We start from the raw sequence: 27,392 nt of genomic DNA on the forward strand, positions 1-27,392 counted from the left end.
AGCAGTTTCCAACAGACCCTCCCGAAAACACATATGGGAAGGTAAATTATGTAAATACCTTTAAACAGGCAAAATCGTCCATAATTTTGTAAAAAGTAGAAGTTTCAGGTAAAACCACAATAAAATATAGGTGTACATTTATTGAAGATGAATGAAAAACCACAGCTTGGGTGAATTCCTTTCACCTCTGGCAATAACCCTTGCCATTAGTCCAACTGCAATTTCTCAAATGTCCTTAACATGGTTGGTCATACAGAAAACAGGACAGGCCAGTCATGGCACACAAACGGATCTTATTCAATTTGTTGTAAGCTGCTTTAAGAGAAATGAAGTAGTATTGCAGTAATCCTATGGTCTCCACAGATGGTGTTCTGGCTTCTTTTGTTTTCCTATTCTCATGCACCATCTCCAGTGGTGGGTGTCTGATATCTGAACATGAATAATTTGTTGTCTGCTCCGCCACTTAACAGCAACTGAGAAAAAATAGAAAAAGTGGTTTAGTCTTTTCACTCCAAGTTTGGCTTGTGAAGATTGAACAGAAAGATAACTATGTATATCAGTTAACTTTTCAGCATTAGTACAAGAGAATCAAAGAGTGTAATGCTGGTGCCAGATGGGAAATATATTTTTTCGATGTTGTTTCGTCCAAAACCGTTTCTTAAAATCTTTAATGACCAATTAGAATCTGCATCTAATTTCCTAAATCTCCAAGTGCAAACAAGTTTCACAATCCTCTATTTGGATTTCTCTCAACACAAAGTGACATCTGACTAGATGTCTCACAAGAGTAATGCCCCTGTCCCACTTAGGAAACCTCTGGAGACTTTGCGCCCCACCCAAGGTTTCCGTGCGGTTCCCGGAGGTTGCAGGTAGTGGAAGCAGGTAGGGAGACTGACAAAAACCTCCGGGAACCACACGGAAACCTTGGGCGGGGCGCAAAGTCTCCAGAGGTTTCCGTTCAGGTTTCCTAAGTGGGATATGGGCATAAAGAAAAAGGGACTGATCTTTTTCTGCACCACCCATTATTTCAACCAAACATCTCCATTTTGCACGACATCTTTTTATGAGCTTATTCATTGTGTGCATTTCTTAGGTCACACTTCAGTAAACACTACATGCCAATAGTGACTAATGCATTGCCATTTAGCACTTCCTAACGTAAGATACCTAATAATAACAACAAATTATAACTGTTCAAGTTTTGCTCCACTGCCTCAGAAACTGTAGAGTATTACAAGGTGGAAATCATAAATGCTGCAGCATCAGCACTTCAACCTCATAGCAAACTTACCCCCATCTCGGTCCAGTCCACACAAAGTACTCTATCTTCATGTGCATCCATATCATATAACGGAGCCTTGCAACTAAAACAGAAAAGAGATAAGGTGTGAGCAAGTTTAAGCATAATGGAAACTTGTCTAACCCAGAAGATTATTTGTGTGTAGCCAGCCTAATTGATAATGGGGACACTTGGTTAGCAATGGCTGGATGAAGGAGGATAGGGTTGGGCGGCAAAACAGAACTGCAGCAAGCCCCCATGAGGACTGTAAACATAAGACATTAAGATAAAGCACTTTGCAGTAGATAATTTACAAAGTGCTGTTTTATTATTAATAGTATAATGAGAATAATGGTGATTTTGCTGTGCTAATTAGCAGCTGTGTATTTCCATCCCACTCAAACAGACACATTCCCATGTTACCTTCTTGTATCCCAGAGCTTGACCAGCTTGTCGAAGGAACCCGAAATCAACTGATATTCATTCATGGGTGACCACTGGACTGCTGTTACCCATCCATTGTGTGAAGTTAGAGACAGCGAAACTAGAGATCCATCTGCAAGAGAGTGTAAACAATAACTAGAGGTTCACATAACTAAGGTACACAAAAATGCTGGAGAAACTCAGCGGGTGTAGCAGCATCTATGGAACGAAGGAAATAGGCAACGTTTTGGGCCGAAACCCTTCTTCAAACTGATAGGGGGTGGCGGGGAGAAGGAAGGAAAAAGGAGGAGGAGGAGCCCGAGGGCTGGAGGATGGGAGGAGACAGCCCGAGGGCTGATGACGGGGAGGAGACAGCAAAGGCTAACAAAATTGGGAGAATTCAATGTTCATGCCCGCAGGATGCAGACTCCCCAAGCAGAATATGAGGTGCTGTTCCTCCAATTTCCGGTGTTGCTCACTCTGGCAATGGAGGAGACCCAGGACACAGAGGTCGGATTGGGAATGGGAGGGGGAGTTGAAGTGCTGAGCACCTCCCATCAGTTTGAAGAAGGGTTTCGGCCCGAAAAGTTGCCTATTTCCTTCGTTCCATAGATGCTGCTACACCCACTGAATTTCTCCAGCATTTTGTGTACCTTCGATTTTCCAGCATCTGCAGTTCCTTCCTGAACACTGGTTCACATAACTAACCCCTTTCAAGTAAGGTTACCACAAAGAGCTTTGCCGCACTTACACATTTTACATAGAGAATCACTTTGGTGCATAGATACAAAAAGCTGGGTAATGTTTCGGGTCGAGACCCTTCTCCAGGCTCATTTTGGTGGGCCTGGTAGGATCAAAGTGCTATTAACCAGAAATATTTGAATCCATGCCCTCGGTGTAGTAGTACCAGGGATAACAAGAATAACAGCAGCTGCCCTGCCATTCAGTAAGGTTATAACTGATATTTTGTCTCAGCTTCCCTTTCTTGCACTAAGAATCTATCCATCTATATCCAAGATTGTAGAGTTAGTTGCTGAGTAGATTCAGAAATGTATAGATTACTAGACCAAAGGCGACCCACTGGGTCCCGTCCCCTCAACGCGCGGTTGAGGGGGGGGGGAGCCTGTGGCCTCACACAGACAATAAACAATCCCCCGGGAGTGTTCACCCAACGTCAGAGCTCCATCATCCAGCAAGAGGGCCTGAAAACATCGGACTGGCTGCAGAGGCCACAAATGGGGCCCCGACCTCGGGTGATCACAGAGGAAGAGGACTGAACTTTCTAATGCCTTTCCCCACAGTGGAAAATTTTGATTCTGCTGTGGGGGGACGTTCATGTTGAATTCTATAATGTGTTGTGTCATTTTTCTTTTTTTAAATTTTTCTATGGATGTACGGAAACTTAATTATTTCCTCTATGTAAAGCACTTTGGTTTTAACGCAAGTTGATTTAAACGTGCTATATAAATAAAATTTTACTTACTTACTTACACACACGGGGGAAGGGAGCCGGGCGAGTGATTGGGCTGCGAAAAGCGGGGAGAGAGAGAGCGCGCTGGTACAGGGCCTGACTCCCGGCAGCTCTCGGGAAACCCGAAGCAATGGGGAGCGGTTAGCAGCAGGGAGGAACGGGGAAGAGCGGTTAGCTGCTGGAGGGAGGGAGACGGGGCGTGAGGGGGGGGTTGTTACCGAACTGAACTCACTGTGGAATGAAGTCAGTGAAAGCGGCGGTTAGAGTGTGAGGCCTCGCATCCTCAGCACTTCTGAGATGCCGGCTCTGTCACGCTGGCTGTTCTCCCGCTGCTGGAAAAGCAGCGGTTGAAGATGCGATGTTTGGCTTGTGACAGTGCCGGGCCGGGCACCAGCGGCAGGGAAAAATGTCGGCGTTTTTGGAGCAGAGGCGGGCATCAGCAGCCGTTATGGTCGCTGGCCAGCAGGAGGCGACAAAATGAGTGAGTGGATTTTATTAAAAAATGGGTACATAAAAAAGTAAAAATGTTTTGAGTGCATAATTGAATGTAAAAGTGAATGAGCTAGCGACATGGAAAAAATGACGGAGTTTCAAGACGGAGTGCTGGCGGACAAAGGAATCAAAGGCTGAATCTGGCACCCACAAACACACACAGTTTCAATATATAGAGATAGATATGATTGGTTATCAAGAATCAAAAGATTCACTACCCTCTGCGTAAACATGTTTCTAAAGAAACGAGTGACTTTAGATGCTGGGACTAAAATAAAGTGCTGGAGGAAGTCAGCTTGTCGAGCTACAGGGAGGGAAAGAATTAACAACATTTCGAGTGGAGATCCTGCATCACCTGGTCATGCTGCAGTCCCAACCCAAAGCATTAACCATTCCTCCCCCACAGATGCTGTATTACGCTGCATTGCTCCAGCAGTTCATTTTTTGCTGAAAAGGTTTCAAATGGTTAATCACTTATTTTGAACGCAACTCATATTTGGTTCTGGAACTGCAGACAGGGAAAAAATACTGATATTTTCAAACCCAGTATAAATCTTGCAGTGTTGAAGAAGGAACTGCAGATGCTGCAAAATCAAAGGTAGACAAAAATGCTGGAGAAACTCAGCGGGTGCAGCAGCATCTATGGAGCGAAGGAAATAGGCAACGTTTCGGGCCGAAACCCTTCTCTTGCATATTTCAATACAATCCCCTCTCATTTATCCAAACTCAGGAGAATACAGGTGCAATCTGCTTGAGCTTTCCTCCAAAGATTGCTCAAGTTGTTACATTTTGCAACCTCCTGAATATCTGTTACAGGTGCACAACCTTTTATCCGAAGATCCAAATAACGAAAACCTCCGAATAGCGGCCATTTTTTCGGTCCTTGAAGAAAGGTCCTTGAAAACGTTCACCGAGGGCGGCCCGCAGAGGTGACAGCGGAACCTCCGGTCGGTCCTCGAAGAAAGGGGAACTAAATCCCCATTCATAAAAGAGAAGGTGAGGGTATATTGCGCGGGAGGGTTAATAATTGACAATATGCTGCTGCCTGCCCGCTGAGTTAAAAAGTTCCCACGGTAGACTCACGATACACAGTGTATCGTGAGTCTTGCGTGGGAACTTTTTAACTCAGCGGGGCAGGCAGCAGCAGATTGTCGCTCCCTTCAGTTTCACCCCACCTACACCCCACCTACATGTGTGTGACCCCTTCCCTCCCCTCTCCAGCTCCCCGCCCATTGCACCGGCGCGGGGGCTTTGCACTGTCACCGGAGACGTCAGGACCAACGGGACACCGACCCCCAGGCCCACCGCAAGCACAGAGATCCCAGAGACCCACAGCCAGCAGCAGCCCAGCCCCGTTCCAACTCCAGAGGAAAACTGCAAACTGGCCGGAGACGTCAGGACCACCAGAAGCCGTTCCCCGAGCTGCGCCCCCTCATCGGGACACCGACCCCCAGGCCCACTGCAAGCACGGAGATCCCAGAGACCCACAGCCAACAGCAGCCCAGCCCCGCTCCAACTACAGAGGAACCTGGGTTGCGGATGACGGGGCGCAGCTCGGGGCGTCGTAGGAGCCCATCGGGGAGCGGGTTCCTGTTGGACTTGACGTCTCCGGCCACCTGCCATCCTCCGGGAACCGTACCGCCCTTGCAGGAGAGTGGGGTTGTTTGCAGTTGCAGAGGGAGGGGGCAAGGGCGGTACAGTTTCCAGTCTCAGCTCCAGTCCAGGGGGGTGGCCGGAGACATCAGGAGCAACGGGACACCGACCCCCAGGCCCACTGCAAGCACGGAGATCCCAGAGACCCACAGCCAGCAGCAACTCCAGCCCAGCCCCGCTCCAACTCCAGAGGAACACGTAGGGGCAGAAGCTGATGGTGTGCAAGGTACGTCTTGTTCTTGGGGTGGCGGATGAGGGGGCGCAGCTCGGGCTGTGGGCATACTGCCACTTGTCGCCGTAGCGGCCCATTGGGGAGCGGATTCCTCTGTAGTTGGAGGGGGAGGGGGGTATTGTGCTGTTTGATCGCCCCCTGCTATCCCAGGGACAGGGAGACACAGCGGCTTTTTAGACTGGTGGGCAATCACTTCCAAAGTTCTGCCCACACAGTCAGTACACCTCTCCTACACTGCATTTCATACAAACATTTATTCTGCAAGAAAAGACGTTGAAGACTCAAACTCGCGACCGAGTTTACTGCCGGGATCAAGGCGCAAACTCGCGACCTTGCGGATATGAGCCGAGCACTCTACCACTGAGCCAGCCATTAAAATCTACGCTAAAAAAAATTCCATTCCGAAGACCGACAAATTCTGAATTACGAAAAGTGTCTGGTCCCAAGGCTTTCGGATAAAAGGTTGTGCACCTGTATCTTGTTTTCCAACTATCTATACATTTTCGACAGCCAATATAAACACCAAACTGCTCAAACAGATTTATCCTTCCCTACAGCAACATTTACACAACACGTCAGAAATGACCTGGCATGGTAAACATTTAACCCAGCTTAACCATGGCAGCACAGTTGCAGAGCTGCTGCTTTACAGTGCCAGAGACCCGGGTTTGATCCTGACTACAGGCGCTGTACAGTTTGTACATTCTCCCCGTGACCTGCGTGGGTTTTCCAGTTTCCTCCCACACTCCAAAGATATACAGGTTAATTGGCTTCAATAGAAAAATTGTAAATTGTCCCAGAGTGATCGCTGGTCGGTGTGGACAGTAGGCCAAATCTGCCTGTATCTCTAAAGTTAACATCCTGTAGGTGTCAGCAGTCCTATCAGAGTCAGAGTCATTCAGCACGAAAACAGGCCCTTTGGCCCAATTCGACGATGGTGATCAAGATGCCCCATTTAAGCTGGTCCCTTTACCCATGTTTGGTCCATATCCCTCTAAACCTTTCCTATCCATGTGCCTGTTCAAAAGTTTTGTTACCTCGTTTATTTTCACTGGCAGCTCATTCCATATACTCAACACGCTCTGTGAAAAAGTTGCCCCTCAGGTTCCTGTTAAATCTTTCCCCTCACCTTAAACTTAGTTTCAGATTCCCCTATCTTGTGATAAAGACATTCACTCTATCTATTCCCCTCATGATTTTATAAATCTGCAAAATCGCCTCCAGTATACCAATGAATGCTGTACAGTCTGCTTACTCATGACTGTACTGCCAGACGCAGCAATAATTATATCAATAAGTTCGCAGATGACACAACAGTGGTGGGTCTCATCAGTGACAACAATGAGTCGGCATACAGGATGGAGGTGGAGCTGCTTACGGAGTGGTGCAGATCTCACAATCTCACCCTCAACGTGGAAAAGACTAAGGAAATGGTGATCGATTTCAGGAGGGCTGGAAAACACCATCACACCGCTGCATATTGATGGAGCTGCTGTGGAGAGGGTCAGCAGTGTGAAGTTCTTGGGACTTTACCTGGCGGATGACCTGACCTCTACGACCAACACCACAGCAGTGATCAAAAGAGCTCAGCAGCGGCTCCACCCTCTCCGGAGACTAAGGAAAGCAAGTCTCCCTACTGTTCATCTAAGGACCTTCTACAGGGTCACCATCGAGAGTATATTGACCTATGGCATCACTTCCTGGTTTGGAAGCTGCAAGGCTTATGAGCAAAACCAACTTAACAGGATAGTGAAGACAGCCAGCAGGATCATTGGTGCCCCACTCCCTTTCCTGTTGGAGATCTATCAGAAGCGGAGCATCCGCAGAGCCATCTCCATTATCAAGGACCCCTATCATCCATCACACCACATCTTCTCCATTCTGCCTCTGGGAAGAGGTACAGGAGCATCAGCTGCAGAACCAGCAGGATGCTCCACAGCTTCTTCCCACAGGCAATAAGACTGGTTAACGGACTGTGTCCCCTCCACATACATCATACACCAACACATCTAACCTCGCCCATACTTTGACAGCTAGACACCTGTCAAAGCAAAGCCACTGTTCGGTCTGAATGTTTTTATTTCAATTTTTAGGCCTATTTTAGATATGGTAATTTTAATTTTTAAAGCTATATGCATTTATTCTTTTTATTAACTGCACTGATGGGAACTGATTGAGAAATAATTTTTTCGTTTCATCTGCGTATGTAAGTACTCAGTTAAAATGACATTAAAGTAAATACTGAATATTGAATAAAGTACACCCTCCTCCTATAGCTCAGGCCCTCGAGTCCTGGCAATATCTTCAAATCTTATCCGCACCATTCCCACCTTAAAGGCATTGTCCCTAGAGCAATGTAAATATTTTCTGAGGAAACACTGTTTCACACAGAGAGTTGTGAGTCTGTGGAATTCTCTGCCTCTGTCTGTGGAGGACGGTTCTCTGAATACTTTCAAGAGAGAGCTAGATAGGGCTCGTAAAGATAGCAGAGATAGGGGGAGAAGGCAGGAACGGGGTACTGATTGGGGATGATCAGCCATGATCACATTGAATCGCCGAGTGGCCTACTCCTGCACCTATTGTCTATTGTCTGATTATTCAGTAAATGTGTCAAAAGCACCCAGTAAATAATTAGATTTTATTTAACAATTCCGGTACAAAAAAAATTATACTGCAATATGTGGTTGCACTTTCAATAGCGCTTTAGACAGAGTTTAGTAATGAGCCCAAAACGCTTAACTAGTGAGTGGTAATAGCTCCCAGATTCTTGTTGCAGCCAATTAGTGATTGCTCCTTGAAATAACAGAGATTGACTTAATTGCCATAACTAATCTGTTCCTGTCCATGGCCCAGAACCCTGCATATTGTGATCCAAATGACTACAAAAATAGTACATTTAATTGTATGTGTAGGAAGGAACTGCAGTTGCTGGTTTAAACCGAAGATAGACACAAAAAGTTGGAGTAACTCAGCGGGACAGACAGCATCTCTGGAGAGAAGGAATGGGTGATTTTTCGGGTCAAGGCCCTTCTTCAGACTGGTTAGGGAAACCCTTCTTCTCTTACCCCTAGTTTTAAGAAGGGTCTCGACCCAAAACGTCACACGTAAAATGTTATGTTGTTCACTAGATTGTGCACTGCTCAACCTTCAATGTTATCCTGATGTGACAACACAAACTTATTTTGCAATAAAACAGGTTGCATACAATCTGAGAGCTAAGTTTCCATTATCTTTCTGAATAACCCACAATTACATTCAACCTCAGGGCAAGGAAAACATTGTAAAATATGTAGCATCTTATATGTTAAACCCCATCGTACATTACCTTTTGAGCGTGGGTCCCACAGCCTAATGTGCCTGTCCGTGCTGCCTGATGCTAACCTTTTGCATAGAGTGGAGTAAGAGATGCAATTGAAAACTTTATTCCCAGTCTGCAGAGAGTAGAAAAGAAAACATCCTATTTCAAAGAGCATGCAAAAAATACATCTCATCAGACAGATGTTTAGAGTACCATATGTTATTTAGATACATCACAAGATGATCTGGTCATTTTGCTTTTCAGTTAAAAAAGTTAACCTTAAGCTTTTTAAACCACAAATGATCCAAAATAATATCTGTGAAAGAGACTAACAACATAAACACATGCAACCTCATTTACATAAGCTAACCTGTCAGGCTTCTGCATTAATGTAGAACACATCTTAGTTTACAAAAAGATGTTGAAAAAGAGTTATATTAACCATCATTTAAGGAAAAGCATGGGAGAGTTTTATTTTGTACATATAGATATAGTAAGACATGTCAAGAACAGCAAGACATTCAAAACTGGTAGATTTAATCATATACAGCATATATGATTAACTCTACTGGAAACTTCTTAAAGTCTGTCCTAATTTTTAAATTGGTAACTCTACCAAAGGTCTTACTCTGCAGTAATTCAGCACTGGATCAATAGCACAGAGAAAGATTTGTTCCATTTCTCAACGGAAACAGGCAGGAAACAATGGAAGTCCTCTAATCTGAGCAGGGACATATATATGCAAGCATAATAAATCAAAAAGAAACTGGAATATGGGCTACAGACACTGAAGTAATAGTTCTCTTTCCAAATTCTTATACTGTTAATAGAATATTAATTCTATTCTGGTCGACACAAAATATAATTCCAGAATTTAAACTGCAGCATAAATGCTATTAACTCACCAGAGTACACTTTGGAGCTCCAGTTTCCACATCCCATATCTTTATGGTGTGATCCCACGATGCACTACACAGTTCCTCCGTATCAGACCACAGAACTGAAGAAACTGCCTCATTGTGACCAGACAGTGTCATCATCGGGGTCTATGAAAGACAATATGTAAGTTAACATATCAATAATCTCCAATCTTGTCTACTGCATTCGGTGCTCTCAATGGGACCTCTTCTACATCAGTGAGACCAGACACAGATTAGAGGACTGCTATGCTAAGCACCTGCACTCAGTCTGCCATGGCCACAGGGAGCTCCCAGATTCAAGCTATTTCAATTCCACTTCCCATTCCAGCATATTTGTCCTTGATTTCATCCACTGCCATGCTGAGGCTCAATGCAAACTAGAGGAACAGCACCCAACAGCATGATCATTGAATTATCTTATTACAGGCAACCTGTTCCCTCCTAGTACATCTTCTACACACCTTCTATCCAGTCCCCATACTTTCCATCTGCCCACTCCACCTTTAATTTGGTCCCTACTCCACCTTACATTCCCCACCAAATTCCATCACCAGCAGCATCTAGTTACCTCCCCCGATCACATCCCAGCCTCTGTTGTTATCTCCACCTCCCTCTCCAACACTTGACTCCATCCACCCCTCCTCACCTGGATCCACCTATCATTTGCCTCGGCACCATTTTATACTGGTTAGCTCCCCACCTCTCTCAATCCAGATGAAGAGTCCCGACCAGAAATGCTGACTATCCATTTCCCTGATCCGCTGAATTCCTCCACATTTTTTTTTTGCTCCATAATCAGCTCTGAGTTGGACTTGTATTCTCAAAATCTTTACGAATTAACTCTCCATTTGCAAGATCTTTATTTTAATCAGGTACCCTCCTCCCTTCATCATGATGACTGCAAGTCCCATACACTCTGCTCACTCACACTTAAGTTTTTCTTGCTTACATTGTGTACTGTACAAAAGCTTATAGCAACCACTAATGTTCATGTCAGGCAGGTTGAAATCAGCAATCAGGAACACGTAATTAAGGTTGAAACTAAAGACAATAGTCAATTAAACTAATTTGAATACCATACAATCTAAGCATCATGTATCTTTAGCATTCAGGAGGTATAATATTAGTATACAAACACTTCAATCGTAAATTTAAACATGGTTACACATTGCATCCAAATAATCTTTAAACCAAGTTCAAACGCTCAGGTTAATTTCTCGCAAATAAGCTTTTAAAAAAATGTCTCGGGTCAGTACACAACCAACTGCTTGCCCACAGTGCCGCTGATCTTTTTCCACTGGATACTTCTACTATATCAGATCAGTTACCAATCTTATTAATTTATCAGCTAACCTGGTGCCCAACGTACTTTGACAAGAAGTTACAGTGAAAGCAACAATGACACAAAATGCTGGAGTAACTCAGCAGAACAGGCATTCTCAACCCAAAACGTCACCCATTCCTTCTCTCCAGAGATGCTGCCTGTCTCGCTGAGTTGCACCAGCATTTTGTGTCAATCTTCGGTGTCCATTCCTAACACAATGACGACTAGAAGCTGGTCTTGCCGTCCCAAACAAGAGCACCAGTTAGGAGAGTAAGGCTAGCTATCCAGAGAGCCACATGCGGTTCGTGTGCACAAGCAGCACACAAGGCACATCCGGCAGTGTCTGAGGTAGGACAGGTTGTGCGACAAACGAATGGCTTTATGGAGACACCCGTCTGTGATATTCCCACCACTAACCCAGTCTAGCTTCCTGCACTCTCAACAACCAGCATAAATCAGCTGGTCTCTGGCCCTGCCACCCAGGAGCACGATAAAGAGTAGCGCCGGCTACTCCAAGTGGTGTCCACCAATTGTAAATTACTGCGGCTTCATGCTACAAACATTCATCAATAACAGAATTTCTTCACATCACCCAAAAATGATTTGTACACCGTATCCCACACCACAATTCCACATCCCATCTCCCCAAGAGACACTGAGCTGCTGACTAGATTTACATCAAATTTACAGTACAAAATGCATTCTCCTTTACAAAGCAGATCGAAGGAAAAAAAGGCAGCTCACCACCATCTATTCAAGAGCAACTGCATAAGGGGCAATTAAAAGCTGACCCAAACTGCAGAGCCCACATCCCTTGAATGATTAAAAAAAAAAAAAAAGGATATATGTGATGGTTTACTTATCCCCCCCCCCTCCCCCCCCCGAAGTTACCACATAAAACAACAACTTACTCTTGTTAATCCCAGCTGTTCAGTCTTCTGCTTCTTCCTCGGTCTGTTTTCTGACTCCTCTGTCATTTCTTCAACCTCATTGGGAACTAATAGAATCCAAACCCATGGCAATGAGAAATTTAAATTGCTGCAGCACAGTAAGGAATTCTATTGTCCAAACCAACCACACGAGAAACTAATTTTTTTTTATGCATCTGTAAAATGAAACAGCAGAAACCAATGTCACCTTGGATTACACAAAACGGCAAATTTGAGTATCACTGCCGGTGGCACAGAAATGTGGCCAATCCATCCCCCAGCTAGGATACAATGCATGATCCTAAAGATACATGGAAGGGAGATAGAACATTGCCCAGCCTGTGATGTGCTTACCCTGCTTTCCAAATACAACTCAATGAGCAATTTACCAACAAGTGCTCTCTTGGCTCCAAGGAAAAAAACAACAACCTGCAAGTGTTGTAAATACATATTCTCGCAAAGGCTTTGAGCTCCATTTGAGTAGTTAGATACATCTGTATTGAACAACATCAGATTTTCAGGAAAATCAGTAATACTGCCAAATTATGTCATAAATCAATATAATTCTCTGACAAAGAAAATAAAGTTGAATAACTTTAGATCCATGAGTCTCATCATTATACAATGTCCCTATCCAGTACAAAATGTGCATTACTTTCAAGAAATACTGTTGCCAGCAACAAGTATCATACAAAATACCAAAGGTACACAAAATTGCTGGGGAAACTCAGCGGGTGCAGCAGCTTCTATGGAGCGAAGGAAATAGGCGACGTTTCGGCCCGAAACGTCGCCTATTTCCTTCGCTCCATAGATGCTGCTGCACCCGCTGAGTTTCCCCAGCAATTTTGTGTACCTTCGATATTCCAGCATCTGCAGTTCCCTTTTGAATACAAAATACTAAGATTGGTTAGAGAAAGAAATAATAGTAGATGGCCTAAAGAGTTGAATACTTTGTAGACAAATACTTAAATGAATTCAAAATAACAGACACAATTCTCCATTACCTGTTGACCAAATCTTTATCATCTTGTCCCAGGAGCCACTGCAAAACTAAAAAAATATTATTAAATGAAATGGGGGAATAAATACTCTATAAAAATCTGGTTAACAAAAATACTACAATCATGCTATCTGCAGAATTTTTAGTACATCAGGAAAGCCTATGAAAGCGCCATATGTCTAGTTGAAGAAATCAAAGGCCTACAATTGCCCAGTGATTTCTCTCCAGTAACAAGCTCAATGATGATTCTCGGCTGGGAATAGCTGGACAGCCAAGTAAAGAGGGGAGACTGTAGCATCCATCACATCACAGGAGGTGATGCGAGAGACAGGAGGATCGGGGTGGTCAGACAACACAATGGGGCCATGCAGCCTATGCCTGCAAGGGTAATTCTGAGCCCCACTCCTTAACAATTAGTCCTCACACTGCTTACCCTAGCCTAACCAACATCAAACTCAGTCATGGACTGTGCGATGAGATTGCACAAGAGTCCTGGCACAGCAGCTCCATAGGTTACACATTTCTCTAAATAATATATATTGTTACCTTTTAGGAAGGATTTCATTAGTTCCTTTTCTCCAATAACACATCCTGAGACCAGTATCTATTTTTATTGGCAAATCAGCTCTCTCCATTTCCCAGGCCTTTGATAGTACCTCTCAAAAGTATCAAAACCATCAAAGCCTGTAGATCTCAACAGAAAATATCAAGAGATAAACTCACTTTGGTTTTAGAGTTGTCCACAGCAATCGATTCCACACTAGCTGCATGTCCTCGACAAGAGTGCAATGCTTTCACTTTGTTATTTTCACAATTCCATTCCCATAAAATAATACTCTGGTCCTGGGATGCAGTGAGCAGCAAATTGCTGGGAACACCTAACAGAAGTTAAATCAATGAAACATCACACACTGCACATGAAAGCTAAAGAACATTAACAAGGAATGATGGAGCATATGGGTGTGAATCTCTGTTCTAGAGAATGCTGCAGTTTAAGAAACAGCAAAAGATAGAGTGGGTGATATTGCAGTATTGCTTGTTGCTTACATTGTTAGGTCTTTAGCTAAATAACAGCAGTTGAACTTTGACAGTATATGTCTAATTAGGGAAAGGGAAAATAGACCATTTATCTTTGACTAGGTCTTGCGGATTAAAACAAAGGAAGCACATAAACAGCAAATAATCATTCGGCTGAGCTGCTAGATGATTTAAATGAGTGTCTATTAGAAGCGACTCCCGACGGGCTTGCCTCAAAAATAACCAATTTAAACTCCATATAAAGCAGCAACTCATTTAAGCTAATGATCAGCTCCAAGGGTGAAATCAACATTAGCACAATCTAAAGACCTCTTCCGTCAGAAAAATGATAGTTGTAGAATGGAAGAATAAAAGAATATCGCAATCTGTCCAATGAGTAACAAACTTGTCATGGGTCATTTCTTGTTTTCATCTAAGAATGCATTATTTGGATTTGTTTTTAATAAACCTATATTTGAACATGAACCATTGGGCTTCTGGTGAAATGATCTACCGATTCTGCACTCATGTCTCAGACTTTTGCTTTTCCTCACTTGGGGATGGTAGGCTCACAGTCCCTACAGCAGCATTTGAAGAGGCCTAGAATACCCCAACTCTCATTCCCACACCAGGTCAGCAGTATGGCGATCAGTGATGGCCAATTTAGTCTATTTCATTATAGGCAACTTTCCCCAATTCTGGTAGGAAAATTAATTACATTTTTTCATCCAAGATACTTAAGCGTCCTGCAACATTTCTTCACATTTTAAAAGATTTCTGTTAATCCATTTGTTTCTGGAATAATACACAAAGCCACCTTCGCACTGATATCTTGTTTTCACAAGAAATCAGGCAAAGGAAGAAAGTAACTAAATTGGTCCAAGATATCCTGAAATGGGAGGGAGAGGAGCCCGAGGTCGTGGTGCATATAGGTACCAATGACATAGGTAGAAAAAGAGACGAGGTCCTGAAAGGAGAATTTAGGGAGTTAGGAAGGGAGTTAAAGAGAAGTACCGCAAAGGTAACAATCTCGGGATTACTGCCTGTGCCACGCGACAGTGAGAGTAGGAATGGAGCGAGGTGGAGGATAAATGCATGGCTGAAGGACTGGTGCAGAGGGCAGGGATTCAAATTTCTGGATCATTGGGACCTCTTTTGTGGAAGGTGCGACCTGTACAAAAAGGATGGGTTGCACTTGAACCCGAGGGGGACCAATATCCTGGCGGGGAGATTTGCAAAGGCTACTGGGGAGACTTTAAACTAGAACGGTTGGGGGGAGGGACTCAAATAGAGAAAGCTAGTAGACAGTGTGTGAGGCAGGAGGCAGAGAAGGAAAGCACTCAGACCCAACATGTAGGGGGGAAAGAAGAAAACAATAATAAACAGAGAATAAGAGGTGGTGGGGTTCTTAAATGGGTGAGCAGAGAGACAGAGGGGTGTAAAATGAGGGTGGAAGCAATAGGTAGCAAGGTGAAAAGTAAAAGTGACAGGCAGACAAATCCAGGGCAAAAATCAAAAAGGGCCACTTTTCAACATAATTGTAAAAGGGGTAAGAGCGTTGTAAAATCAAGCCTGAAGGCTTTGTGTCTCAATGCAAGTAGCATTCGTAATAAGGTGGATGAGTTGAATGTGCAGATAGCTACTAATGATTATGATATAGTTGGGATCACGGAGACATGGCTCCAGGGTGACCAAGGCTGGGAGCTGAACATCCAGGGATATTCAATATTCAGGAGGGATAGACAGAAAGGAAAAGGAGGTGGGGTAGCGTTGCTGGTTAGAGAGGAGATTAACGCAATGGAAAGGAAGGACATTAGCTTGGAGGATGTGGAATCGGTATGGGTAGAGCTGCGAAACACTAAGGGGCAGAAAACGCTAGTGGGTGTTGTGTACAGGCCACCTAACAGTAGTAGTGAAGTTGGGGATGGCATCAAACAGGAAATAAGAAATGCGTGCAACAAAGGTAAAACAGTTATAATGGGTGACTTCAATCTACATATAGATTGGGTGAATCAAATTGGCAGGGGTTCTGAGGAAGAGGATTTCTTAGAATGTATGCGGGATAGTTTTCTAAACCAACATGTAGAGGAACCAACGAGAGAGCAGGCTATTCTTTAAGATCGAGATGAGAAAAACATTTTTCACACAGAGAGTGGTGAATCTCTGGAACTCTCTGCCACAGAGGGTAGTTGAGGCCAGTTCATTGGCTATATTTAAGAGGGAGTTAGATGTGGCCCTTGTGGCTAAAGGGATCAGGGGGTATGGAGAGAAGGCAGGTACGGGATACTGAGTTGGATGATCAGCCATGATCACATTGAATGGCGGTGCAGGCTCGAAGGACCGAATGGCCTACTCCTGCACCTAATTTCTATTTCTATGTATCTATGGTGCGCTAAAATTACAAATGACAAGTTCGTGAAGGTGACACATTACAGACCTGACTTTCAAAGTATCTATTGTTGTCAGCGTACTTCACCGATCTCAAACATTATAGAGAATCTAACCAAACATAATGGCTTCAATGGCATAATAAATAAAATAAAATCCCCATTATATTATGTAATTAAAACCACAGGAAATTAGGCTGCTCAAATGTCAAGCCTGTACTTCCTGGGCATGTGGGTATGAAGGTCGGATCTTAAGGATGCTGCTGACTGAGAATCAACAAAAGACAAGAGGTGACATTAAGAAATTGTGCAAGCACAGAACTACAGTCTGTTATATTAACCAATTGGACTGACTTAACAATTTTTTTAAATCAATTCCAAGAGTCAAGCCAGGAGTGTTTTATTGTCTGCAAATTCAAATTCTGAAATACAGGCATATGGACAGAACTTAGATATAACTGCTGTGACAAGGTGATCAAAAACTCACTTTTCCTAATCCATGCAACATCTTTGACAACTTCAGTATGTCCAGAAAGAGCTGCAAGTGGTCGGCCGTCTATTGTCCAGATACGAGCCGTTTTATCAAAGGAACCTGTAAGAATCCTGGGGGAATACAAGTTAACTGTGTCACATTTTAAATATTACTGCTGCATTCCAAGTAGACAAGGAACTGATGAAGAAACTAGCTCCAAGAACTCATTAGCAAATATGAGTTGCAAAAAATTATAAACATAACTGAGATGCTAATATAAACAAAGGACTTTCATATTTACTCAACCTATTTAAAATAAACTATTGCCCCTTGTCCATCTAAATGCACATATAACTTATCGCTCAGAATACTTTCCAGTAACTTTCCTACTACAGATGTTAAGCTCACTGGCCTGTAGTTCCCAGCCTTTTCGGCCTCTATTCAGCTCTGCTTGAATAGAGGCCGGACCTTGATTCTGAACTTTTTGAACCTAGTTTCTGCAGGCTAAATATGGATGTCATGAGAATCTCCCGGTCCTGTAAGATAAATCCATTCCAATCCGATGGAAAATAATACACCAAGGTTGAGGAGACCGCAAGCTGCCAAAATCTGGCAGCACTAGAATTGCAGATAAAGATCACGTGAGGTCTTTTCTGGAGTGGTCTACAGGTTCAGAGCAAGCCAGAGGCTTCAAGAAACTCAGTTGGGGAGCAATTCTTTAAGTGGACAAGAAACTGGTGGCCTAAGTCGCAGAGAGGATAAGCAGATCAGGGAGCAGAAGTGCAGAATGGCTCGAGAAATCCAGGAGAATGGTCTAGTAATAAAGATAGTGAGCAAAGGGAGAACTGAATTGGATGGGGAAACCGTCAAAAGGAAACTGAGAGAAGGGATCAGGATGAGGGGATCATGGCGAGGAAGGGATGTGGGAGGGATCAGGGTAAGGAGGGTGAGGAAAAGTGTGTGCGAGAATGTATGATTGTGGGTGTTCATTGTGAGTGGGTGGACAAAGTGTGCATGTTTGTGCATACGCGTGCATGTTATGTCTGTACAGCTGCGCTTCTTCTCGGACCACATTGCCATTGGACTAAGAACTCACATTGTCAAGATGCTCAATAGCTGAAGGTAATTGCTATAACATTTCAAAATAAATCATGCCCAGGCAACTCAGTGAAAGCCAGATGTCATCCTTAATCCCAAGGAAACATTCAAGAAGTCGAATCCTGTAATGAAATCAACAGGCTAAAATTTCCTACATTTTATATGTACATTCCGACATTGCAAGGCAGAAAGGTAATAATTAAAAAGTACAGAATCATTACTAATCCCAAAATAATCCAATTGGCATCTATCAATTTACATTTTATAAAGGAAGCAATTTTTCTATTATTGCGTTTATGTGCACTGATTATATTAGGAGTGAAGAATTAAACCAATCATTGCATGAGACACACTAAACTATGATCAATTATTTCACAATATTTGATTAAAAGGATAAACTGCCAAGCTGCTCGACATAAATTTAAATGTTTGTGGGATTGCTGCCTCTAGCTTTAATTTTTTTAAGTTGTTTAAATTATTAGCCCAGTTTTCTACCAGGGATCTTAATGCCAAACAGTTTTAATCTGTTCTTACCATTCACCTTGTGCTTCCACAGCACTGATCCAGTCATCATGGAACACACACTCTTCTGGCTGTGGAGCATTGTATCGTTCTACATATTCAATCTCAACCACTTCTTCCTAGTGGGGAAAAAAGCATCAGCATTCTTATCCTCAATTTCTTCACGGAAAATATGAAAAATCATACAAGCTGTCCACATGTAACAAACAGATTATCTTCCTAACAAATAGTCAGAATTTACACAAAAATGACTTGGTATGAAAACTGTAGCCCCATTGTATTGTAATGAATGGCATCAAATGCACATAAGACTGATAGGAAAGAATAACTACTAAAAGTGAATTAAACTAAATCTGCTGATTGTAGGAATGAACAAATGTACATAGATATGTCGGCCCACAATATTTGTGCTGAACATGATAACAAGATAAACGGCCATTAAATGCCACTCGCACCTGCCTCGACCTTGACAGCTCGTCCCAGGCCCTCCCTCCCCACCCTGTGCAAAATAAAACTTGCACTGCACATCTCCTTTAAACTTTTCCCCTCTCATCTTAAAACTATGCCCCCTAGAATTTGACATTTCTACCCTGGGAAAAGGGTTCTGACTGCCCAACATATCTATCAGCTCTCCCCTCAATCTCTGGTCTTCTGGAGAAAACTATCAAAGTGTGTCAAAACTGTCCAATCTCTCCTTATAGTTAATACCCCTTAATCCAGGCAGCATCAGCACCCTCTCCAAATCCCCTACATCATTCTTGTAATGGGCTAACCAAAATGGCACGTAATACTCCAAATGCAGCCTAACCAAAGCATTATGGACATGCATTATGATTTCCTGACTCTTATACTCAATACACAGAACAGTGAAGGCAAGCATACCATGTCCATACTTCATGTAGTTGTAACAGGGAACAGCAAGTACATCTTTCAAACCCCCATTTTGTCAAATACCGTTGACCTGTAATTTTATAGATACTGTTTACTGCATTAATAAACTCGAGTAGAATGTTTTATGATGACTTACTGTTGAAATGTTCTCCAGTTCCATGTGCTTACCCAGTGGCACCCGCAGGAACTGGCCCTTGATGAGGAAATCAAAGTCTGCATGCTTGTGATTAACTGCAAGACAAGAAATGACTGATAATTTACGTTACACATACCAGCACAAAGCACACTAACTCTTCCTCACCATTCCTAACGCCAGTACTACTCTCCAGAAATTACAAACTATTCATCATTGAAATCTTAGAAAATTAGCTGGCCCCATTTCAATATCAGGCCACTTTCATCATTAGCTACATCCTCTGAATTGTCCCATTACAAGGGCCTGCATGTTCCACAATACAATGTTGGATGCAAATCCAGACAGAATGTAGATCCAGAATACTTATTTCATAGAGAAAGACTGACCCTCAACCCAGGTGCACTTCAAGGCTCCATGCTCTACCCTCTTTGCAGGCATGACTTTGTGGCTAAGCAAAACTCCAATGTCATCTATAAATTCACAGATGACACCACCGTGGTTGACGATATCACCAGTGATGAGTCAATGTATAGGAGAGAAAGAACACCTAGTTGAGTGGTGTTGCAACTACAATCTCACACTCTATGTCTACAAGACCAAAGAACAATCAGGGAAGTCAGGAGGCCACATGCTTGTTTTAATTGGCGGATCAGTGGAGAAATAGCAATTTCGAATTCCTGGGCATTAATATCTTGTATAACCTGTCACACACGAATGGAATCACGAAGAAGGCACGACATGCACCCCTATTTTCTTAGAAATGTAAAGAGATTTGGTGTATATCCGAATACTCAAACAAACATTTACAGATCTACTCTAGAACAATCCTGACTGTTTGCCTCATAGTTTGGAAGGGCAATTCTAACACACGGGAACACAAGAATCTGCAGAGAGTGGTGAACTCAGCCTGGTCCCTCACATGCACAGCCATCCCCTCCAAAATGTCGACATCAGGCACTGCTTCAAAAAGGCAGCATCTATTATCAAGGATTCCCACTACCTAGACTTTGCCATCTTTTCACTGCTACCATCAGACAGGAAATACAGAAGTCTGAAGTTCCACTCCACCTAGTTCAGGAACAGCTACTTTCCTCCAACTAAACGATTCTTGAACCAACCTGCACAACCTACTCCTACTTCAAGAACAGCACACCTACTTCAAGAACAGTCTACCACTAGCACTACCACAGACTTGTTTTTTTTTCTATCTATGTATAATTTGTGTTGTCTGACCTATGCGCTGGTAATGCTGTTGCAAGCAAGATTTCTGTTGAACCAGCACGCCACCGTGCTTGTGCATATGACAATAAACTCAATTTTGCTTGAACGCTTGCAGAATATTTCCATTCAGATGTTAAGGGTGACCCTGAGCTTCCAGGACCTGTAGTTTAAATTCCCCGTCCCACTCTGACTTTTGTCTTTGACCTCCCATTTGCTCCAAGGATGCCCTGTACAAGCTCAAGCAACAGCACCTCCCCTTCTGAATGGGACTTGATATAAACTTTGACAATTTCAGGGAAACCCCCTTTCTTCCCCCACAGATGTGACTGTAAATTTGTCATGTTTCAAATTATGTCTCCATCATATTTGTTTCAAAGGTAGGTTCTTAAAGTAATTATTGCTTTGACAACTTAGATATGCACCTTATCACAGATATTTCCTCTATTCTCTCTACAACTTTGTCCCCATTTTGTACTTCTGAGCAAGGGATTTTTGCCAAGTGCTTCCAGTATTGTTTTTTGTTTGAAATAATGAATCAAGCTAATCTCAACAAGAGCAGGATGCCAGAACACCCAAAATTTGCATACAGATTAAACTCACCATGTTTAGTTTCCAGTAATTTATTAATAATTTTACTGAGATCAATAACTTCAGATACAGCTGGCACAGAGAATGGTATGTCATCTATTTCATATCTGTAACAGAAAATCACATCTTTTACTGTTAAACTCTTTCGCATTTTGGTCCTCAAAGCAAGAACATACAGAATTGTGAAAAAAAAATGATGAACAATAGGAGCCTGGGGTTCAATTACAGAGTTCCCCAGTGTTAATGCAGAAAGACAGGAAGTAGTATATGTCTGAAGAAGGGTCTTGACCTGAAAATTCACCCATTCCTTCTTTCAGGAAATGCTGCCTGTGAGTTACCCCAGCATTTATCGTCCACCTCGCTCCATTCCTACTCTCACTGTCGCGTGGCACAGGCAGCATACCTGGGGGCAGCGACAGCGGCCGGGCCTCTGGCACAAAGACCGGTCCTGTTGCTCAGAAGGGTAAGGAAAAGAAGAGGAGGGCAATTGTAATAGGGGACTCTATAGTCAGGGGGTCCGATAGGCGATTCTGACGCAGACAGGAGACCCGGATGGTAGTTTGCCTCTCTGGTGCCAGGGTCAGGGATGTGTCTGAACGGGTCCAAGAAATCCTGAAATGGGAGGGAGAGTAGCCTGAGGTTGTGGTACATATAGGTACCAACGACATAGGTAAAAAAAGAGAAGAGGTCCTGAAAGAAGAATTTAGGGAGTTAGGTAGAGAGTTAAGGAGAAGGACTGCAAAGGTAACAATCTCAGGATTACTGCCTGTGCCACGCGACAGTGAGAGTAGGAATGGAGCGAGGTGGACGATAAATGAGTGGATGAGGGACTGGTGCAGTGGGTATGGATTCAAGTTTCTGGATCATTGGGACCTCTTTAGGGGAAGGTGTGACCTGTACAGAAAGGACGGGTTGCACTTGAACTCGAGGGGGACCAATATCCTGGCGGGGAGATTTGCAAAGGCTACTGGGGAGACTTTAAACTAGTATGGTTGGAGGGAGGGACTCAAATTGGGAAAGCGAGCAGTCAGTGTGTGAGGCAGGAGGCAGAGAATGGTAGCACTCTGACCCAAAATGTAGGGGAGAGAGAAGAAAAAGACAATAAACAGAGAATAAGAGAGGGTGGGTTTCTTAAATGTGTATATTTTAATGCTAGGAGCATTGTAAGAAAGGTGGATGAACTTAGAGCCTGGATTGACACCTGGAAGTATGATGTTGTGGCGATCAGTGAAACATGGTTGCAGGAGGGCTGTGATTGGAAACTAAATATTCCAGGATTTCGTTGCTTCAGGTGTGATAGAATTGGAGGGGCAAGAGGTGGAGGTGTTGCATTGCTTATCAGGGGAGATATTACAGCAGTGCTTTGGCAGGATAGATTAGAGGGCTCGTCTAGGGAGGCTATTTGGATGGAACTGAGAAATGGGAAAGGGGTAGCAACACTTACAGGGGTGTATTATAGACCGCCAAATGGGGGGCGAGAATTGGAAGAGCAAATATGTAAGGAGATTGCAGATATTAGTAGTAAGCACAAGGTATTGATTGTGGGAGATTTCAATTTTCCACACATAGACTGGGAAACACATTCTGTAAATGGGCTGGATGGGTTGGAGTTTGTAAAATGTGTGCAGGATAGTTTTTTGCAGCAATACATAGAAGTACCTACTAGAGAAGGGGCGGTGCTGGACCGCCTGTTAGGAAATGAGATGGGTCAGGTGGCAGAGGTATGCGTTGGGGAACAGTTCGGGACCAGTGATCACAATACCATTAGTTTCAATATAATTATGGAGAGGGTCAGAACTGGACCTAGGGTTGAGATTTTTGATTGGAGAAAGGCTAACTGAGGAGATGCGAAAGGATTTAAAAGGAGTAAATTGGGACATTTTGTTTTATGGGAAAGATGTGGAAGAGAAATGGAGGACATTTAAAGGTGAAATTTTAAGAGTACAGAATCTTTATGTCCCTGTTCGGTTGAAAGGAAATAGTAAAAATTGGAAAGAGCCATGGTTTTCAAAGGAAATTGGACACTTGGTTCGGAAAAAGAGAGAGATCTACAATAATTATAGGCAGCATGGAGTAAATGTGGTGCTTGAGGAGTATAAAGAATGTAAAAAGAATCTTAAGAAATAAATTAGAAAAGCTAAAAGAAGATATGAGGTTGCTTTGGCAAGTAAGGTGAAAGTAAATCCAAAGGGTTTCTACAGCTATATTAATAGCAAAAGGATAACGAGGGATAAAATTGGTCCATTAGAGAGTCAGAGTGGACAGCTATCTGCAGAGCCAAAAGAGATGGGGGAGATATTGAACAATTTATTTTCTTCGGTATTCACCAAGGAGAAGGATATTGAATTATGTGAGGTAAGGGAAACAAGTAGAGTAGCTATGGAAACTATGAGATTCAAAGAAGAGGAAGTACTGACACTTTTGAGAAATATAAAAGTGGATAAGTCTCCAGGTCCGGACAGGATATTCCCTAGGACATTGAAGGAAGTTAGTGTAGAAATAGCAGGGGCTATGACAGAAATATTTCAAATGTCATTAGAAACGGGAATAGTGCCGGAGGATTGGCGTACTGCGCATGTTGTTCCATTGTTTAAAAAGGGGTCTAAGAGTAAACCTAGCAATTATAGACCTGTTAGTTTGACGTCAGTGGTGGGCAAATTAATGGAAAGGATACTTAGAGATAATATATATAAGCATCTGGATAAACAGGGTCTGATTAGGAACAGTTAACATGGATTTGTGCCTGGAAGGTCATGTTTGACCAATATTCTTGAATTTTTTGAAGAGGTTACTCGGGAAATTGATGAGGGTAAAGCAGTGGATGTTGTATATATGGACCTCAGTAAGGCCTTTGACAAGGTTCCTCATGGAAGGTTGGTTAAGAAGGTTCAATGGTTGGGTAATAATGGTGGAGTAGCAAGATGGATTCAACAGTGGCTGAATGGGAGATGCCAGAGAGTAATGGTGGATGGTTGTTTGTCAGGTTGGAGGCCAGTGACTAGTGGGGTGACACAGGGATCTGTGTTGGGTCCACTGTTGTTTGTCATGTACATCAATGATCTGGATGATGGTGTGGTAAATTGGATTAGTAAGTATGCAGATGATACTAAGATAGGTGGGGTTGTGGATAATGAAGTAGATTTTCAATGTCTACAGAGAGATTTATGCCAGTTGGAAGAGTGGGCTGAAAGATGGCAGATGGAGTTTAATGCTGATAAGTGTGAGGTGCTACATCTTGGCAGGACAAATCAAAATAGGACGTACATGGTAAATGGTAGGGAATTGATGAATGCAGGTGAACAGAGGGATCTGGGAATAACTGTGCACAGTTCCCTGAAAGTGGAATCTCATGTAGATAGGGTGGTAAAGAAAGCTTTTGGTGTGCTGGCCTTTATAAATCAGAGCATTGAGTATAGAAGTTGGGATGTAATGTTAAAATTGTACAAGGCATTGGTGAGGCCAATTCTGGAGTATGGTGTACAATTGTGGTCGCCTAATTATAGGAAGGATGTCAACAAAATAGAGAGAGTACAGAGGAGATTTACTAGAATGTTGCCTGGGTTTCAGCAACTAAGTTACAGAGAAAGGTTGAATAAGTTAGGGCTTTATTCTTTGGAGCGCAGAAGGTTAAGGGGGGACTTGATAGAGGTCTTTAAAATGATGAGAGGGATAGACAGAGTTGGCGTGGATAAGCTTTTCCCACTGAGAGTAGGGAAGTTTCAAACAAGGGGACATGACTTGAGAATTAAGGGACTGAAGTTTAGGGGTAACATGAGTGGGAGGGTTATGGTCTGAGCGCAGGTATATGGGACTAGGGGAGAATACGTGTTCGGCACGGACTAGAAGGGTCGAGATGGCCTGTTTCCGTGCTGTAATTGTTATATGGTTATATTTTGTGTCTATGTTTGCCTTAATAGTTCAAGTTGAGACGTTATATTGTAGCTTAACAAAATAGTGATTCAAAACCATTTGGAGTAATGTGTGCAGTTCACGTCACCACACTATAGGAAGGATGTGAATGTGCTAAAAAAAAAAACCATAGAGGAAATTGCCCGACTTTTGAGGACTTTAGTTGCGGGGAGAGAATGGATAGACTGGATTTGTTTTCGCCAGAGCAAAGGAGGTGACCTGATGGAGGCATATAAAATGAGAGGAACTATAGAGTGGATAGTGAGAATTATTTTCAATGTACATGGTTTAAGACGAGATGTGAAGGCGTTTGAAACAGGATTTGAGGCAAAATATGTTCTTAGACAAAGTTGTTGATATCTGGAATTCACTTCCAGAAATGGTGGTGTTTGTACTGAAAACTAAAAGCAGAGACATAATTGGACTGATGAGACTTTTCCTCTTCTGGTGAAGTATTTCATGGAATTATCAAAGTACAAATAAATAAGTTTCAGGATTTTAATATCACCAAGTAGGAAGAATTTAAAAAATGAAACCAAGTTTAACTTTAGCTCTCTCTGCTGTTGTTAAGACATCAACAGCCTTGTCAGGACTGCCCTGACAGACCAATCGAATTTGCTTGCTCCTGCTCCAGAGAATTCATCATCTAATACCTTTATTCCATCCCGGCCCCCCTCACCTCCTTGTCCAGTCCCATCCAAAAGACATCTGAAACACTTCACATGCCCTTCAACAACTTTCATTTCCAAGAAACCCATTGCCTCATCTTTATCATGGACATCCATCCCTTTGCCCCACCAGGAAGGTCTCAGGCCCCTTCAGTTCTCCCTTAAACAGAGACCCAATCACAGTTTTCCTCTACTGACACTTTCATGTGCCGGAGGAACTTGTCCTTACCCTCAGTAACTTCTCTATTCATAGTAATACAGCATGGAAACAAACCCTTTGACCCAAGCTGCCCATGATGCTGACAAAGATGGGCTAACTAGGCTGGTCCCACCTACCTGTATTTGGCCCATATCCCACAAAACCTTTCCTATACATTTGACTCCTTTCACTTGCTTCAAGTTCCAGGACAGACAAGACACACACACCCCCACCCACACCCCCCCTCCCCTTAATTATGTCTTTCAATAGTGTAGGAAGGCACTGCAGATGCTGGTTTAAACCAAAGACACAAATTGCCAGAGTAACTCAGCGGGACAGGCAGCATCTCTGGAGAGAAGGAATGGGTGATGTTTAGGGTCAGACTTATTCAAATTGACTCAGTCTGAAGTAGGGACTGGACCCAAAACGTCACCCATCCCTTCTCCCCACTCCAGAGATGCTGTTGCTGCCCGTCCCCGTCCCGCTGAGTTGCTCCAGCATTTTCTACAGGTTGGGTGGAACAGACTTGTCCAAATGTACACTGGCACCGACCCCCAATTCACCGGCGGGGCGATTCAATGAGACTGTATTGTCACATGTACAGGGTAACAGTGAAGTTATATTCACCCAGGCAGTGCACACACAGTCGCCGCCGACAAAGGTGGGTGGCGGGGTAACTCGGGGAGACCAGGGCCGGGCAATGTGCTTGGTTCGGCGGGGAGCTGTTGCCAGGTGGCCCGGGTCCAGGAGCGGCGGTCAATGTGCGGGCGGGGGGGGGAGCGGGGAGCCGGGTGCGGGTCCAGGAGCGGCGGACAGGGGGGGGAGGGGGAGCAGGCCGGGGCGGTTGGTCGCGCGGGGGGGGGGGGGCTCGATGGTTGGTCGCGCGGGGGGGGGTGGTGGGGACCACAGTTGGGCGCGCGCACGTGTGGGGGGGGGGGTCACAGTTGGCCGGGCGCGCGCACACGTGTGGGGTGGGGGGGGGGGGGGGGTGTGTAGTGCCGGCGCCTCCTCACCTCTTGCTGTCCGTGCGGAAACGCGCTTGCACCTGAGCCATGGCGGAGTCCCGGTCGACTGGGCGCATGCGCACAGCCTCCTACTCCGTCACAGACCCGACGGCAGCACGTGGTAGCGCCGGAGCCGAGCGGAACCGAGCGCCCGAAGAGCCGAGCGGACAAAGAGCCGGGGGGGGGGGGGGGGATGGGCGACCGTATCAGCGCTACCTCCTGCACAACTCATGGACCATCACCTCACCACCAGTTTCCA

At 43.8% G+C, this 27,392-nt stretch overlaps 1 protein-coding gene across 1 annotated transcript; it reads right to left on the reverse strand.

The window, feature by feature from the left end:
• Positions 1–120: 120 nt before the first annotated feature.
• wdr12 (WD repeat domain 12) lies at positions 121–27,266 on the reverse strand. The gene is made up of 13 exons (XM_033023614.1): positions 27,143–27,266; positions 21,366–21,460; positions 19,545–19,639; positions 18,530–18,636; positions 16,913–17,028; positions 13,745–13,899; positions 13,026–13,071; positions 12,004–12,089; positions 9,754–9,894; positions 8,876–8,981; positions 1,703–1,835; positions 1,292–1,364; positions 121–473 (listed from the first exon to the last, which is right to left on the reverse strand). Exons 1-13 carry the CDS (start codon positions 27,208–27,210, stop codon positions 396–398), a joined length of 1,299 nt encoding a protein of 432 aa, XP_032879505.1. The 5' UTR covers positions 27,211–27,266; the 3' UTR covers positions 121–395.
• Positions 27,267–27,392: the final 126 nt, after the last annotated feature.

The sequence above is a fragment of the Amblyraja radiata genome, chromosome 7, assembly GCF_010909765.2.
Source record: "Amblyraja radiata isolate CabotCenter1 chromosome 7, sAmbRad1.1.pri, whole genome shotgun sequence".
NCBI lineage: Eukaryota > Metazoa > Chordata > Chondrichthyes > Rajiformes > Rajidae > Amblyraja > Amblyraja radiata.